The sequence below is a fragment of the Schistocerca serialis genome, chromosome 2 (genome assembly GCF_023864345.2).
Source record: "Schistocerca serialis cubense isolate TAMUIC-IGC-003099 chromosome 2, iqSchSeri2.2, whole genome shotgun sequence".
Lineage (NCBI taxonomy): Eukaryota > Metazoa > Arthropoda > Insecta > Orthoptera > Acrididae > Schistocerca > Schistocerca serialis.
In genome coordinates, this window is record NC_064639.1 from 502,325,628 (window position 1) to 502,342,836 (window position 17,209).

The 17,209-nt window shown below is 38.4% G+C and overlaps 2 protein-coding genes across 2 annotated transcripts in view; one reads left to right on the forward strand and one right to left on the reverse strand.

The window, feature by feature from the left end:
• The window catches only part of LOC126457455 (uncharacterized), a 34,250-nt gene extending 31,529 nt beyond the window's left edge, over positions 1-2,721 (forward strand). Inside the window, exon 2 of the mRNA XM_050093745.1 lies at positions 2,140-2,721. Coding sequence (XP_049949702.1) covers positions 2,140-2,424 — 285 coding nt within the window. The 3' untranslated portion in view covers positions 2,425-2,721. The remainder of the gene's footprint in view (positions 1-2,139) is intronic.
• Positions 2,722-5,019: 2,298 nt separating this feature from the next.
• LOC126457454 (uncharacterized) overlaps positions 5,020-17,209 on the reverse strand; it is a 76,843-nt gene continuing 64,653 nt past the window's right edge. The window contains exon 4 of the mRNA XM_050093743.1: positions 5,020-5,379. Coding sequence (XP_049949700.1) covers positions 5,188-5,379 — 192 coding nt within the window. The 3' untranslated portion in view covers positions 5,020-5,187. The remainder of the gene's footprint in view (positions 5,380-17,209) is intronic.

Consider the following 17,209-nt stretch of genomic DNA (forward strand, 5'->3'; position numbering starts at 1 on the left):
ATTGTCGTTATTTATTTGTTCATTTTCATTGGACCCTGCTATCATGAAACATGTTCAAAATGTGGGCTACTCCATGGTGACAATACTAGCTGGCTTAAACAGTTATGCAGAATGTTGAATGGTAGCTTTCTTACCATGTTTATTAATCCACATCAGTGATACTTAACAAATTAAATTACATTTTTTGGAATGGTAGTGTGTAAAAACTGAAGAAAAATGTCATCTCAGTTCCATTTTATTAATATTCACGTGTGTTTATTATATACTAAAATTGTATTTTTGCTATTGTCATGGCTAGTTTTATACTCGAAATACAGGTAAATCTCATTATGCATGGTAGTTATGTATGCAAAATTGTCGCACATACAAAATTTGCGTAAATTGTGATTTCTTTTATATGTAAAATATTTGCTTAGGTTCTCTGTTACTCAGGTATTAGTTTAAAATGGCCAAGTTTCTTACTTTTTTTACCAGACGTAATCATTATCAACGTATTTTAGTGGAAATTCTATACACTTATAATTTAACACTGAGAGACACAATAATGCACTAAAATCATTTTCCTCAAGTCTCTCTGTATCCTAAATAGCCTCAGGATAATCTACTTCAGAAGAATCTGATGATGCTATTGTCAGTTCAGTTTCCATGACAAATATCCTTACATGGAAATGCTTTGCAGCTGAAGTGTTCTCGCTAGGTACCTGTCATTTATTAAAAGTGCCCACTGCTCTGCAAAGGAATGTTTGTCAACAATTTTGAAAGATTTTTTATCACAGTAGGTCTTCGGATCTCTATTCATTTCATTAACAAAATAGTCGATGAAAATAGCAGAAGTCATCCAACCATTTTTTATCATATGCAGTGAACTCCCAGCCTGTTCTCATCACAAAGCTCTAATTCCCTAAGATCTTCAGAGTGATAGATGGTTTTAATTTGCAATCCCTGCAGCATTTACTCTGCAAAGAAGGGTGCATTATTCCTTGCCAGCCTTAAATCTTGATGCTGTTCCTTCTTCAACAAAAATGAGTGTGTGGCTAGGCATTCATTTCTAAAATAAGCCTGCTTCATCAAGATTTAAAACCTGCTTTGCAGTATAGCCTTTTTCTGCCACAGTTAATTTATACCTCTTTTGAAAATTCCTCTGCTCCAACTTCATTTACTGCAGCTGCCTCTCCTGTCGTTATAATGTTGTGAAAGCCAAAGCAGTTCTTGATGGGATCAAACCAACCTGACATTGCTGAGAAAGGTGTGGGATCATACTCTTCTTTTGTTTAATCTGCATACAAGATTTTGGCTTTAGCTTAAACAACAGATCCAGAGGGAGGCACAGGCTGTTGGTTGTGATATCCAGTCTGATGGCTTAGCATTTTCTCCATTCTTTCCATTGACTCTGAGCAAGGTTTTTTCAACCTAGTCACACTTTACTCAGTTGAATATTGATTCCTCATTGTCATGCCTAGTTCTCACAATAAGTCCCAAAGTACACTGAATGTCAACAATATGCCCATCTTTCTTACAATGATCCAGAACTTCTAACTTTGTTTCTAATGAATACTGTCTTGGTACATACTCCTTTCCCTCAACAATCACACATTTGTTCCTTGTACACAACATTTGAAATACAGACCCTCTCCAGTCCAAATTCACAGCTCTGCTGACCTGTACTGACGATTCATGTATCGACAACCACAACAGAAAATTTGTTGATGTAGTAATACATTACTGCTTCTGCTTACCCATTGACAGGTGCTAGCACTGGACAAATGTGGATAACAAATCTACATATAGTCACGTAGAGGAAGGTGTAAGTAGATGAATGGCAAACACTAACTTCGCTTAACAAAGGTTTATTCAGCACTTGTACATACAAGAGTGCGGAGCGAACTGCCTCTGGCCAGAACACATTCGATATATATATACAGCTACAGAACATTCAAGTACAATGCTTCTTGCCATTTGTGGATACTTCTAGAATGCAGTCAGACAGAATATAGAAATCAAAATTTTTCAGTTGAGGTGAGTTTTGAACTCACGACCCTCCATGCAGTGACTGCGCTACTCAGCTTTTTCTGCAACAATATAATGGGATCTACCTGTATGTCTTTTGTGCTGTATGTTTACCTAGAAACATTTTAACAGCATGCAACTATTGGAAACTCAGCTGGCTTCCATCCTGGTGTTGCTGAAGTGACGCAGCTGCAATTTCAGCCAACCATGATCGCTGCGAGGCCTGTACGGGGCCAAGGAACCAGTTTGTCAGCACATGCTTTGGAACCTTGGCATCACACTGGCAATGGTGGAAACAGTTCCTTCAGTTCAGACACATCGGATCACAATTCTTCTTCTTCTTTAGTGGCGTTTACACCCTTAACCAACATTCCCATGCCTTGTTTTGTTTTGATGCTTCCTCAGCAGTCACAGTAATACTTTGCATATCCATTCTGCATAAAGCATTGTAGGCCTATTGAAACAATGTTTCTCTGTCACTGCTATTCATTCTGTTTCTTCTATTACTAAATTTACCTCAGTTCAGCTGTCTAGTCAAATAACTATCGGCCCTGATTCTCATTCAGGTAGCTGTTTATGTGAACAGTCTTGTTTGCATGTTTCTTTTGTGTATTGTGTTCAATGAATGTCCATTTGTTCTGTGTGTGTACTGTAATTAGAAGGTAGTTGATTTTTGTTTTGTACTCTCTACGGAACTACAAATTGTACATGTACATGTTTTAATGTTTCGCTATGGAATCAATGAAGAATGTTACACAATAATTTTGTTGCAAAAATGTGACAAATGATTTCAAGAATTTGACTTTCTCATAATCTGATACGAATTCAAAAATTGTGAAAATATTGAGGTAAAACATTAATCAGAACTCTCAACATCATGAGTATAGTTTTTCACAGTATTTTTCTGCTGTGAAATTCTCTTCACATAGTCCGGATGATGAAAGAATGTGTGTGTTTGTAGGTAAAGTATGTGCAAATGGTTGTATGTACCTTTTGTCAGGTAGTAAAGCTCAGCAGTGTGTAATAGCACTGTATGCTTTTAATGAGATATATTTGATCTGCAAGAGATCATTACATTATTAGTATTTCAATATACATGTAACTGAAACTCTACAGGACATGGAAATCAAAATAGTTTCATTGATTGCAGTATTTTGTTCAGTAATCACAACTGCTTGAAGTGTTATGCATTTCCTTGTACTGAGATGCAAAGTAGTGCAATCTCTAACAACACAAATGTACAGTTTTATTAGTTTTCCTGTAGTTACTGGTACTTTGCAGGCATAAATGTGAGGCATTGTTTTATTCTCCATGACTTTGTTTGCTCTATAAATGTCAGTCAGTGGTGGAATCAATTAGTGTGCTCATGTAGAGGGTGATGACAGTCATGTGAGTTCGTCATTAGAAAATAATATTAACCTTGGAAAGTTTTAGCATTTTATTATCATTTGTTAATAGTTGGGTTTTTATTGTTGTGAGGCATGGACAATTAAAAATTAGTGCATCATAAAAATAAGAGAAGTCTTACATATTAACACTGAAGAAAATGGTTAAGCCTCTGTCAAACGTTCTGATCATCTTAATGACCTGATAATTGAATGATGATAAACAGCAGAAGACGGTAATAAATGAATGGTACTTGCTGAAAAAAATTGTGAGAAGTTTCTTGACTCTTCTTTTTATCATTTTAAAATCCATTATCACCACTCTTGTGCTGAAAATGATCACATAAGAAGATCCTGAACTTTAGTTTCCTGTTCATTAGAAACTAGTGAACTGAATTAATCATTGCATACACTATCATGCATTCCAGTAGTACCAGTTATTTCTTATACTAGGTATATATGTCCAATGACAGACAAAGAATTGTTGTGAAAGAATTGTTATTCAGTCACATTAATCTGTTTATACTTATATTCAGTAAGATTTAATTTGTAGTTTAAGAAATCCTGGTAATTTCTCTTTGATAGTAAATAATTTAGAGAAGTGCTTTAGCTCATATTTATTGTGCATGGTATCTTAAGTAACAACTTAAAAAAGGAAAGTAGTTATTTATGATTAAATATTTGTACTTTTGAGTAAAACGTATGTTTCTGGATTTTTATTTTTTTTTTTAATTTTTTTGTAGTGGGTTGTCTCCATTTTTTACACTTTTCAGAGTTGGTAAAGACATACATTTAGAGAGCTTATTCCACAATGCTTCTCTATGATAAACCCACTAAGAGTTTTCACACAATCATAAATCATTTTCCTTGTTAGGGAAGAATGAATTATCATGTTCTGAGGAATTGTAATGATCCCAGACAATTTTTGATTCCATACCATTGCTGTGAATTAAGATGGCTCTCATGCAGTGCAGAAAAGTGTTTATTTGTATTTTATTGCTATGTGAAATATAGAGCTCAGTGTTTGCAACTTATAGGGCTTCATTTTAACGGCATTATCATTCGTAACCAGCACAAAAAGTAAAAATATTTGATCCGAGTTTAAGTGTGGCAACTAAAAAGATTTAAAAAAATACGCTGTTCTTTTGATATTGTAGTCATTATTTGATTAAAACTTAACATGTTTTATATTTTATTCCTTTGTAGCATTCTAATCACTATTATCCTGAATAAAAGTTTCTTTAACATGTAATATCTGATGCTATAAATCTTCTTTTCTGAGACTTTAATAAAGAATGAAGATTGAACATGGTTATCAAAAAGTAATTGTTGTTGCTCATCAAGAATGTATATTCAGTCATTTTGGCTGTAGTGTGAGTTGGTGCATTTATCATCATCTTGTGTTATAATGACCGATGTAGATATACACATCGGTTCTCATGAAAAAAGTATTCCATTGAATAAAACTTGTCTTCATTCTATAATACAGTTTTGAAATAAAGAATTTTTGATTTATTATTTAAATGTGAACACAGTAGTGTGTGTCTCAACCACAAATGTTGTTAAGTGGAATGTATTTTTCATTGGAAAGAAAGATGAATTTATTCTGAATAAATCTGCATTGCCATATTTTTGTATTATTTTATTTTATTAAAAAACATTATAAGATGTGACCAGACAAGAATAAAATTGTTGAGATATCACAACTAAAAAAAGTTGTATGAAAATGATGAAATATTGTTTCACTGTCACATACACAATAATCAGTGTACATTTTTATGAAATAACTAGATTGTTAGTACTGCGGGTAAGGTGCAATGTCTTTATAGACAATAATAGCATCAGCAAGGAAAACAAAGGAGTTAATCACTGCAGTAGCACCACATGCCATTGTTACTTGCATGTGATCATCAACCCGATTTTCAGCTATCAGAATTCCACCAGATGCCCAGTTCAGGACCACTCCCACCAGAGAGAATGATATATCCTGCAACAAATTTCACTAGTTATGCGTATGCTATCATAATATAGTTGTGTCGCATTGTGCTATTCATGCTGTTCATCAAAAAATGAAATAATACATGTACATTCAATTACATTTTAATGAAGACGTAAACACGAGGAAGGAAATTGAGTATAATGACAAGTAGCCAACTCTGACTTTAACTAACGCGTACAAGAATGTGAAAAGCAGATTTTACAATGGACACCGATATTTTGTATCATGTGCAGTTACTATGTCACAAACACAGGCTACACAAAGGTTCTTTTAACAATTGAGATTTCTGTCACAAGTATTAAGTCATCATCAACATACTGATTTCCTTCTGTGATATGAGAACTGCAGCATGTTGCTTCCAGACATTCATGAATCTGTCAGTAAACTGGAATGCAACTCAAAGAACACAACATAGTAATATTGGTTTAAGGTCCTGTGAGCCTATACAGATCCATCACTTTGCAGGGTTGAGTGGAATACTCAGTCATTTGGGGTAAAGACAAGTTGTTTCTTTCTGTTTGAAAAACTGTTTGTTTGAATTTTGTGGGCCCAAATGCTGTCTAAAGTGATACTGTCGAGAACTAGCCTTTGGTTGATGTGTTATTAGGTGAAAGTGGATATATGTGGTTTCTTTAAAACCTGGATATGAGATACTGCTGTGCTCGAATGACTTTTTGTCATTGTTAAGCCCATTGTAAACAGTCTCATATACTATCTTGACACAGGAGGACCAAATTGTGTTCTTGTAGTGTGTCATGTTATGTAGCAGATGCACTTGACGAGAAGTATTATGGGCTTTATCAGTTCTGTACACCCTGTATGAGAATAAAATCTTCAGAAGTATACATGTGAGTGCTAAATATCACAGTCAAAATGGGAATGGTTCCAGCTCTTACTGCCAAGATTCCCTCATTACTTCTGTCCTAAGGCATCTCTTGGTTTACATTGACTATTAACACTGTTCTACAAAAAAAAAAACCTTTTTTTCTATTTCTGGTAAAAAATATTGTGATCCTTGTTGTATTTTGAGTGCTGAATTGAAAACTGTCTTTGGTTTTTTTCTGTCAGGGATAGTTTATGAGTGATCACAATCTTATTTCTCTTTTCAGTTTCTGATATAGTGCAGCAAACGTGAGGTGAAAGTCGACAAACACATGCACATCTTTATGATGTTATAAGTTCATCACATTAATGGAGGGTGGGATCTAACATATAACACAGTAACCTTTGTGTATACACTTTGAAGCATTTATTTGAGATGAGAAATTACAGAAAATTGACAAACAATGAGCCACTGCCTTGTAATGCACATCACTTTTTTCTCTTGTATTGTGAATCTTTCTTATCTCGAATGATATTCCAGCAATAATCTACTGACATAGAAGGTACCCACTTCCCTTCATAGCGCCTTTCTATGGTAGAAATGTCTTTATGGAATCTTTCCCCATGTTCATCCGATACATCACTACAACTCTCTGTGAAGTAGTCCAGATGAGAGTCCATCATATGAACCTTCAAAGACCTATTGCACCCCAAATCCTGATATGCTTTGATCATTTCCTTCACCATTGCTTTGTAGTTAGTAGCTCTTCTTCTTCCGAGGAAGTTTTCCGACACCATCTTGAAACAGTCCCATGCGGTTTTTTCTTTATCAGTTAAGCATGCTTCAAAATTTGCATCTTTCTGCAGCTCCCTGATTTGTGGGCCCACAAATACACCTTCCTTTATTTTTGCAGCTGAAAGACGGAGGAATTTGGCAGCTAGATATGCAAACCCACAGCCTGTTGGATCCAAGGCCTTCACGAATTGTTTCATCAGGCCAAGTTTGATGTGAAGCGGAGGAAGTAGTATATATTCAGAAGCTCCCAGACTTTCACGTTGTACATTCTTTTCGCCAACTTTCCATCTTCGCGTAGGCCATTTCTTTTTCACGTAGTGAGAATTTCGGTCTCGATTATCCCACTCGCAAAGAAAACAGGCATACTTTGTGTAGCTTTGTTGCATTCCCAGTACCATAGCAATTACCTTGAAATCTGCACATATTTTCCATTTGTGTTGATTGTATTATAATGAATGTAGCATCCTTTGTACGAATTCGTAATTCTCTTTTGTCAAACTAGCGTAAGCTACTGGAACAGAGGGTATTTTATTTCCGTTATGGAGCAAAACATCCTTCAGACTTGTTTTCGATGCATCTATGAAAAGTCTCCACTCCTGTGAAATATAAGTGAAGTTCAGCACTTTCATCAGGCCAGCAACGTCATTTCAAAATGTTAGTGCTTCGTCAGTTGAAAAATAAGAAATAAAGGCATGTTCTCTGTGCCTGAACACACTGATTTTAGTGCGTTGGTGCAGTAGAGTATACTCTTGTAATCTTGAACCAAGCAGCTGCGCCTTTTGTTTACTTAGTCCTAGATCACTAAATCATTTAAATCTGCCTGTGTTAACAAATGTGGCGATGACTCACTTGTGCAGTGATATAAAGAATCATCATCTGTGATTTCTTCAGTACTACTTATTTCACTGTCACTTGGAATTTGACCTCGAGCTCTTGAAGGTACTGGAAGGTTGTCGGAATGCTGCTCTGGCATTCTCACTGAAGGCAGATCTGGGCAAACAATGTGCCTCTTCGACTTTTTGTTTGTAAAACCCTGAATTTTTATTAGACAGAAATAACAATCAGTAACATGGTCCTTAGGCTCCCTTCACACCATGGGAACAGCAAACAACGCCACATTCTCTTTACCTTTCCATCACTGATTTAGTTTGCAGTAACATGTAGCACAACAGAAATGTGGTGCCCATTCTTTATCTTGGTCTCCTACCTGTACTCCAAAGTAATGTTTGCATGCTTTCTTTATGACTGAAGAAATTTTCTTCCTATTTCTGGCAAAAGTGAACTTCCCACAGATGTAGCAGAAGTTGTCCGGCTTATATTGACATCCACGATGACGTGGCATTTCTGCAAATTTAAAAATACTACTTTGGTAATACACCTGTATTAAATTAATAGTAGGGAACTGGAGGAATGCTAATGTGTAAAAACAAGCAGTCGTTTTACCTTCAGCACCAGGCTCAATCAGTTTACACACAGGAACTAAAAAATTCAACTGTGCTCGGAAATATGACAGACAGTTACTTGTCAGCCAAAACACCCACTCATTAAGACTGACAAATTGCGGCTAACACCACTGTTCTAAACTCGATGCACCTGCCCCTAGGAGGCATGAAGCTTTACTGCCGAGGCAGCGGCCGGCTGTTGCCGTTTGAGTTAATGAGATGTTTCAGGTGGTCTTAATGCCATAGGTGTGGCGGGGGATAACCTAATGATGTCTGATTCTTCCCACCTGCTGTTGCACAAGAAATTATCACGTTCTATCACTACTGGATGCGGCAACATACCCGTATTTCTCTATAACGTCTCTGTGTTTGCCATGAATTGTAAATATACATATATATACATATTACATAAAAAGTATCCCGGACAACGATAATTTGTTTACATATTTGAATTTCCCATGGTAAAATGGCCTAGAAGCACATACTTTAATATCAGAAATAGAACCCATGTCGAACAGTGTAATTTGTCCACTTAATGCGAGTCGGTTTATAATTTGTTTGGGTTTCCCTGACAAATAACTGGGAATCCAGAATCCTCATGGTTGTCTAATTATTTCATTTCTGCCATGTGCACTGCTACAGTGGCTAGTATATCTGTAGTAATATACACAATTTTTTTCACTAAGGCATAACAAAGAAAGGAATACTATCAGTTGAGAAATGAATTATTGCCTGTTATAAAAAGTTAAGAAAACATATGTCCCAAGGAAAAGGGGGTGGGTTGATTGTTTCCATTCTGCAGAGCCTTCAATGCAACAAACTATTGTGTTGGTAAAAAATTTGGTGGAGTGTAGAAGAGACAGTGCATATTAATTAGGAGATATGGCAACCAGTGAGTGAGACTTGCGTGATGGATACTGCTGCACAGTGTGCAGTCTTACTGCATGTGGTGACGTGACTGCTGCGGTATGGGGTGATACATCAGCAGGAGGATGAGTAGATGCACGCAATCTTTTAAAATTAATTGAATGTAAATTCAAGAAGTGGAGATGATTATAAATTTTGTTTGATATCGAGTACTTTAGTCCAGTCATTGATCTTTTGAGGATGGAAATGCAATGATAAATGCATGCTTAAACGTAAATGCAGAGGCTGCCGAGCCTGCAGGTGACATTGTTGTATTTGATCACAAACAACACTTGCAGTGGCCTGAAGATGTTGCAAGTGTCAGTTGTGGTCAGAAGGGTGTTCTCTGTGGCTGTGAGTGCATTATGTCAGAAGTAACTGAATTTTTTGTCAGGGATACCGAAACAAATTATAAACTGACTCATATTAAGTGGACAAATTATTAGTCAATGTGAACCAAGAGATGCCTTACTCACTGCTGGTCAAAAGTAATGAGGTAATCTTGGCAGTAAGAACAGGAACCATTCCCATTTTGACAGTGGTATTTAGCACTCATATGTATACATCTGAAGATTTTATTGTCATACAGGGTGTACAGAACTGATGAAGTCCATAATGTGGGCAAATTGTTGGTGCTCATATGGTAGGTATACACTGTTATGTGTGAAAGCACTGCAAAGATGTGTAAATGGGTAAGGTTTCAGATGGGTCAGTAGATACAGAAGGTTGAATTCTCAGTTCATCCTTGGATTTTTTTGGAGTTACTTATTATTTCTTTCATCTCTGTCATCAATTTGTTTAAGGGAAAAATGGCAGTTCGCAATGTGGTTTGAAGTTAATGTGAAACTGTTGGTCCTGCTTTAACTGACTAATACGCCCATTCGGAAGTCGATGCAAGACAAGGAAGGAAGGAAGATTTGGGTTTAATGTCATGTTGACAATGAGGTGATTCAGGGCACGCCACTTCCATCAGGGCCATTGCTAACAATTCACCATTGTGTTATACTTTATCCTCTTGTTGATGAGAATTTTAGTTATAAAATAGAAAATTTCTGCATCTGGCAATATAGGTGGAAAATTATTTTCTATTTTCCCCTTTTTGGTCAATTAATTTTGTCTGAAGTATTTCAAATGATCGAATTCCATCCATGATGTAAGATTCAGGAAGGTCTGTAAAGCACCCATCGACAATTGCTGTAACCACTTAATTGTGATTGAAACTTTTTCCTTGCACAAACTCCTTTACATGTGGGAGAATGTCACTGTGGTGGATGTTCCAGTAATTCACACATAAGATCCCATAGATTTCTTGTTGCATGCACCCAGACTTGCACAGTATAGTTTGTAGCTAGGCACAGTGGACTTTCAGTTTCATCCACAGTACCAAATCAGCACAAAATAATTTCATTGGATTCTTTGTAAAACAGTCCAAATTTTTGCTAGTAAATTTGTATTTTGATTTTCCTTTGGTACACCCTTAGTGAATGCAGCACCCGTATCAAGTGAAGCTTTTTTATAGTCAGTGGTGTGTTTCTTGTTATTCTGCTAAGCTGGTATTTCCATTTTGTGCACAATATGTGGAAGAACGTCCCAGTCATCTTATTCAGGTACTAAGAGTTTTTTTTATTATGTGTACTTCCTAATCATTATGTTGGGTGGCTATGGGAGGACCTTTACCTTTGATGAAGTCACTTTTGGTGTTATGTTACACGTGAGCTTGAGAGTGGGTATCGTGTTACAGCAGAGGTAGTTGGACATATGAGGTGACTCTTCTACCTTGACAGGTAAGCGCGCGCGCGCCCACACACACACACACACACACACACACACACACACACATACACACACACACCTCCAGTGCCCTTTGGTCCAGTAAGAAGGCTTAAAAAAAGGTGGGAAACTGTGATCAAATGGAATTGAGCTTCTTCCGTCTCCCCCTTTTATATTAAGAATCCATTTTTGTTTGGATCCTCCTCATTCAAGGACTATTCTGCATAGTAAAAGTATGAAACATTAGAAGAGGGATCAGCCAGAGCCAGTAGGCAGAATAAAAATAGGTGTCTTACATTTGAATGTGAGTAATTGACCTTCCAGTATTATTATTATTTATAATAATAAATTCGTTTATACTTACAGTTTGCTATTTTTTTTCAAGCAACCAATGTGCTTATGATAAATAGCAGAACTACTGGACGAGGGCACACATACTATTGTTTGTGCTGCTGCTGCTGCTGCTGCTGCAGCAGCAGCAGCAACAGCAGGAGGAGGAGGTTGCCAGCAAGCTTTCTGGTTTACTGAACCTGGTGTCATTCAACTATTTGGTGCTAGTTACATTAGAAGTCACTTCCGCAACTATCACAGCTCACTCAGCCACAGCTACTTAAAACGTGACAGTGAATGGATATAAGTATGTAAATTGGGGGCCTATTACTGGACTGTGACTTTGACGTATGGATACAAGTGAAAAAAACACTGGCACCCATATGTAAGAGGTGCGTACTATGAATTTGTTGAGTCTTTTCCCAGTAACAAAATAAGTATGGACCAAGCAGAGCAATGTATCAGTTCTTATATTGCCCACGTATTTAAATGTCAAAGTGGATGATGAGTTCAGAAACAGTACTGCATGCATGCGTTCACGCCTGTTGGACAGAATACAGTACAGGCAGAATTTAAGGCTTATAGAAGGCCGCTTTTTACAAAATACTGTGCTACCACTACACAATGAAATTTGTGACAGTGTATAGAAAGTAATGAAATAATTTCTTTTGCCTGAAAAGTTGTTACTTATCTCCCATGTCCAAGCCATATGGATAGGATGTGGGAGCTAAATAACAAGTTTCTGTAGGAAGTACATGTATTTTATTATATTATATATATACGAGGGCGGTTCAGAAAGTAACCTCCGATTGGTCACAGTGCGGGTTGTGAGGGGAGTAGCGACGCCATCTGTGCGTTCACGCACTCAACAGGTCAGTCGGCATCAAGCCGTGGTCGAGTGAACGTCGTACCTGCGCTAGTTTAGTTTTTGTGGCAGTTTGAAATGTGTGCTGCAATAGAAAACCCCGCCAAATGTGAAGTGCGTGCTGTCATAAGGTTTTTTACAGCCAAAGGATATTCTGCAGCAGCTATTCATCGTGAGCTTTGTGCTGTTTACGGACCAAGAGTTATGAGTGAAGGAGTTGTCCGTGAATGGGCACGTTTATTTAAAAGTGGACGAGAAAACGTTCATGATGAAGAGAGGAGTGGTAGACCATCATTGGTGACTGACGAACTCGTTCAGACAGTTGATGCAAAAGTTCGTGAAAATCGACGTTTCTCAATGCCGGAGTTGTCTACTGGTTTTCCACAGATTTCTAAGACTCTCTTGTACGAGATAGTGACAGCAAGATTGGGTTACCGTAAGTTCTGTGCACGATGGGTGCCCAAAATTCTTACCGACCACCACAAAACTCAAAGAATGGCCTCTGCATTAGACTTTCTGTCACGCTATGAGGACGAAGGAGAACCATTGTTAAACAGAATCGTGACCGGTGACGAAACCTGGATTAAGTACGTGAACCCTGAGACAAAAGAACAATCAAAGATGTGGGCACATTCAAATTCGCCTACCAAACCAAGAAAAGCCTCGCAAGATTTTTCTGCCAGAAAACTGATGGCAACGGTGTTTTGGGATGCCAAAGGGGTGTTGTTGGTTGAATTCATGGAACGTGGTACGACCATTAATCAAGACGTGTACTGTGAAACAATAAAAAAGTTACGATGGGCTATACAGAACAAACGCCGTGGTATGCTGACTTCCGGTATCGTTTTTTTGCACGATAACGCCCGTCCTCACTCTGCTCGCAGAACAACGGCCCTTCTTGAGTCCTTCAAGTGGGACGTTATCAACCATCCACCTTACAGCCCAGACCTGGCGCCAAGTGATTATCACCTCTTCATGCATTTGAAGAAATGGCTCGGGTCACAGCGGTTTGATGACGACGAAGAGCTCAAAGATGCGGTCACAGGCTGGCTCCAGGCACAAGCGGGTGATTTTTATGCAGAAGGAATTTCAAAGCTTGTGAAGAGATACGATAAGTGCCTCAATCGCTATGGAGACTATGTAGAAAAATAGTGCAAAGATGTAGTTGTAAGATGTATATATTAAAATATTTTTATTTAACTTGGTGTATTTTTTTAAATCAACCGGAGGTTACTTTCTGAACGGCCCTCGTACATTGTCACAAATTTCATGACTAAGTGGCGTGCGCGCACACACACACACACACACACACACACACACACACACACACACACACACACACAATGTCACATAACCAGATAAGTATGCTTGAATGCAAGTATTACATCATTTAATCATACCTTCACACCCAAGTCCAACCGCTACATGTGCAGCGATGTATGTCGTCTGATGACGTCACAGGTTCAACATTTGTCATCCCTTTTTGATATATTTCCAAGTATGCGACATCCTTGTGTCTTATATTAAATTTCTTATCTCGGTGTCGCTTTGGTAGTTTTTAAACATTAATAAGAAACAGCCATTATATATACAACTGGTACCACGAGTTAGCACCACCACTGCGCTCATGATCGTCAAAAGCCCATACTGGAGCACTGTTAGAGATAAAGCTGAGCATGCCCTGTTGCAAAATGCGTGCCTGATAAGCATCTGTCACGTATGCATAGCTTCGTAATGGCTGGACCATACATGGAGTACTGACTGGTGTGTGTATTAGTTTTATACGTTTCAACAATAGTGCTGCTTCAAATGAGGAAGACAACTATTTCCTCTCATCAAAAATCGACTAGATTTCCAGTCTAATGAACAGTGTTCAGCTTGAGATTGAGCTAATGTGTGAACAATCACTGGGAGGTATATCAAATTGTTCGGAACTTCAGCGAGTTTGCATCATGTCTCCAGGGTAGGGAAAAATCCGTAGATAGTTTATATTAATTGGTCATTGAAATATGAACTTGTTACAATATTACACTCGACATGGATCAGGCTGACATGTGAAATATCCACTGTTTGATCTGATTTGTAAATTTTCTCGATATTGTTAACCAAACTTGACTCCTCGAGAAACCCAGTATTGACCCTTCTGAGCATTCCTGGCTGAAGTCTATTGTCTGTGTTGTCGTTTTTGTCCCATTTTAAATGAATTAACATTTGTAAGTAAGTCAAACCTTTTTGTAGACACTAGTTGAATTCACCAAAGTATCGTGCAACATAATAGAACTGAACTTCCACAGTATCTGTAATGCAGATGGTGTGGCCTAACACTGAGAGTGTTCTTAAGGGGGTGGAGGTTTATTTTATTCCCCCTCTGTGCCTCCCCTACATACACACTCTCTCTCTGGTGACACATTCTCGGCTGTTACAGTGTTTAACTTCAGGGTTTCATAGCATTCCTTTATGCGAAGTTTGCATCCTGTAAGGTGTTCTTATGACATCTTCAAGTGAAGTTACAGTTGCATGTTCTGTCTATTCCGCACTGTTGTCAAAGTGCTGAGAGGTGCTAATGACCTAGCTGTATTGGGCCCTCAATACACTATTATTATCATCAAAGTGCTGAATCAGTTGTTCTTGGCTCCCCTCTCATACAGTCTGATGAAATGATCTCACAGCTTGTTCGTACTGTGCGCAATCCACATTCACACTCAGTTCAGACACTGTTGTGTAGCTGGCACATTGCCCCACTTCGCCATCTCCATTGAATTTAACAAAATGTTATTCCTTCTTGTACTTACTATTCTACTGTGTAACAGTATATTGGGTGATGCATATTTGGATACAGTCATTTTCTCAATCTTCAATGAGAATGATGACTAAAATTTATGTGTATTTGAGAAAACTGCTTAACCCAGTCACTCTAGATATCCTCGAATACATTATTATTAATCCACTGCAATACTATCGTTTGCAGGAAGTGGACAATTAACGAGTTACTGCTCATCACATTTTTGAGTGCCTGAAATCAAGAAATGTAGGCAAAGTGTTTCAGTCGTTTATAGGAAACTTGCAGCAAGAGGCAGTGGTTTGAATGCTATTGATTATTACCTAGAGAGCTTATTCGCATTCCTTCGCTGTGTATGATTTCAAATAAATTTAAACTGATGCCTCAACTGTTTAAAAAGGATATACTTTCCTTGAAGTATGAGCCGTGCTATAAATATGATGATGAGAATGCACACTGTCAGATTGGCGGGACTCCTGTTAAACTGTAATGTGTTGGTTGTAAAAAAGAACTGAATTATTGTTTTTCTTCTCATTAAAAATTATATCTAAAATGTATTCACAGTTGCAAACGCAGACAACCATCAGGTGTATAACGGAATGATTACAATAAAAATTTGTGCCAGACCGAGACTCAAACCTAGATTTCCCGCTTTATACGAGGTGTCTCCTTAATCATTTCGGCTATCCGTGCATGACCAACAGCCAGAGCCAAACTTATGTACGTTGTCATTCATGCTTCACAACCTGCACTCTATATTACATCATTACAATACTGGGGGGCCCCACATGTCTAAAACTCTTTTGTGGATACATGCGTGGCGAGCATTGGACTCCGAGCTCGTGCAGCTCTCTTTGTTTTCCGGGCTGCATACCTTCCCTTTCTACATCCCTCCCTGTCCCCCCCCCCTCCCCCCTCCCCCTGCCCATCTCCCTGCCCCTGCCCCTGTCCCTTCCCTTTCTCTGGGAGTATGATTTGTGCCTACATCCAGAGACGGACACTTGTGAATAAATGAAGAGGTTTCTCTTCTTTTATGTCTACCATGTAAAGTACCTATTCGTACTTTGTCCTTCTCTTTCCTTGATTATTCTCTTTACCTTCTTCTCCACTGCAGCATTTGAGAATTCTTCTCTTCTTTCCTTTTCTTTGTTACTCCCTTTTTCTTTCATTCCCCCCTGTGCATGTCTGAAGGCCGACCCACGCGTAGTTGGTGATGGGGTAATGCGTAATTCTCTGTCCCCAATAGACAAGTAGGACACATATATACCCTCTGGTAAAGGCTAGGCTCAGGGAGAGGTGATCACCTTCTGAAAATGCCGATTGGTCCCTCCGTCCGTTTCTTAGGAGGTGTGACCTGAGGTGTGGACAATCGCCCTCGGAGAGCGCCCCCACAAGGAAGGAGCGCACCATCGGAGATGCCGGTAATCATGGGGGATACTTTCGTGATGGTTTCTTCTACTTCAACAACTTCTGCACACAAGAGAAAGCAAGATGAATCTCCACCATAGAAAATTCTGCCATCGTCACCAAAGTTACTAGTTTTTCTTGGTCTGACGAAGGTCAAGACTTCTCAACAGTCAACCCTTTCATTATTCAGAAAAGTGTCGACACAATTGCAGGTCCTGTAAAGTCTTGTTCCTAGTTACGAAATGGCACCTTGTTGTTAGAAACAGATAGTGCCCTCCAGCCACAAAAATTGCTTCAAACTACATTACGCACCTTCCCTGTTCAGGTGGAAGTGCACCGTACTTAAAACTCCTCACGCGGTATGGTTTATACAAGATCACTCGATGGATTTCCAATGAGGACATTCAAAATTACCTGTCTGATCAGGGAGTAACGGCTGTACATCGAGTAATGAAAAGGTTTGAAAAGGAATTGGTACTGACTCGCACTCTCTTCTTGACATTTGACAGAATGCAACTTCCATCAAACATTAAAGCGGCATATGAGATCATTTCAGTTCGCCCTTACATCCCCAACCCAACGCGTTACTATCGGTGTCAGAGGTTTAATCGTACCAGCCAGTCGTGTTCCAATATGCCAAATGCGTTAACTGTGGCAGCGATGCCTATGAGGATGATGGTCCACCTCCATCCCCTCGTTGC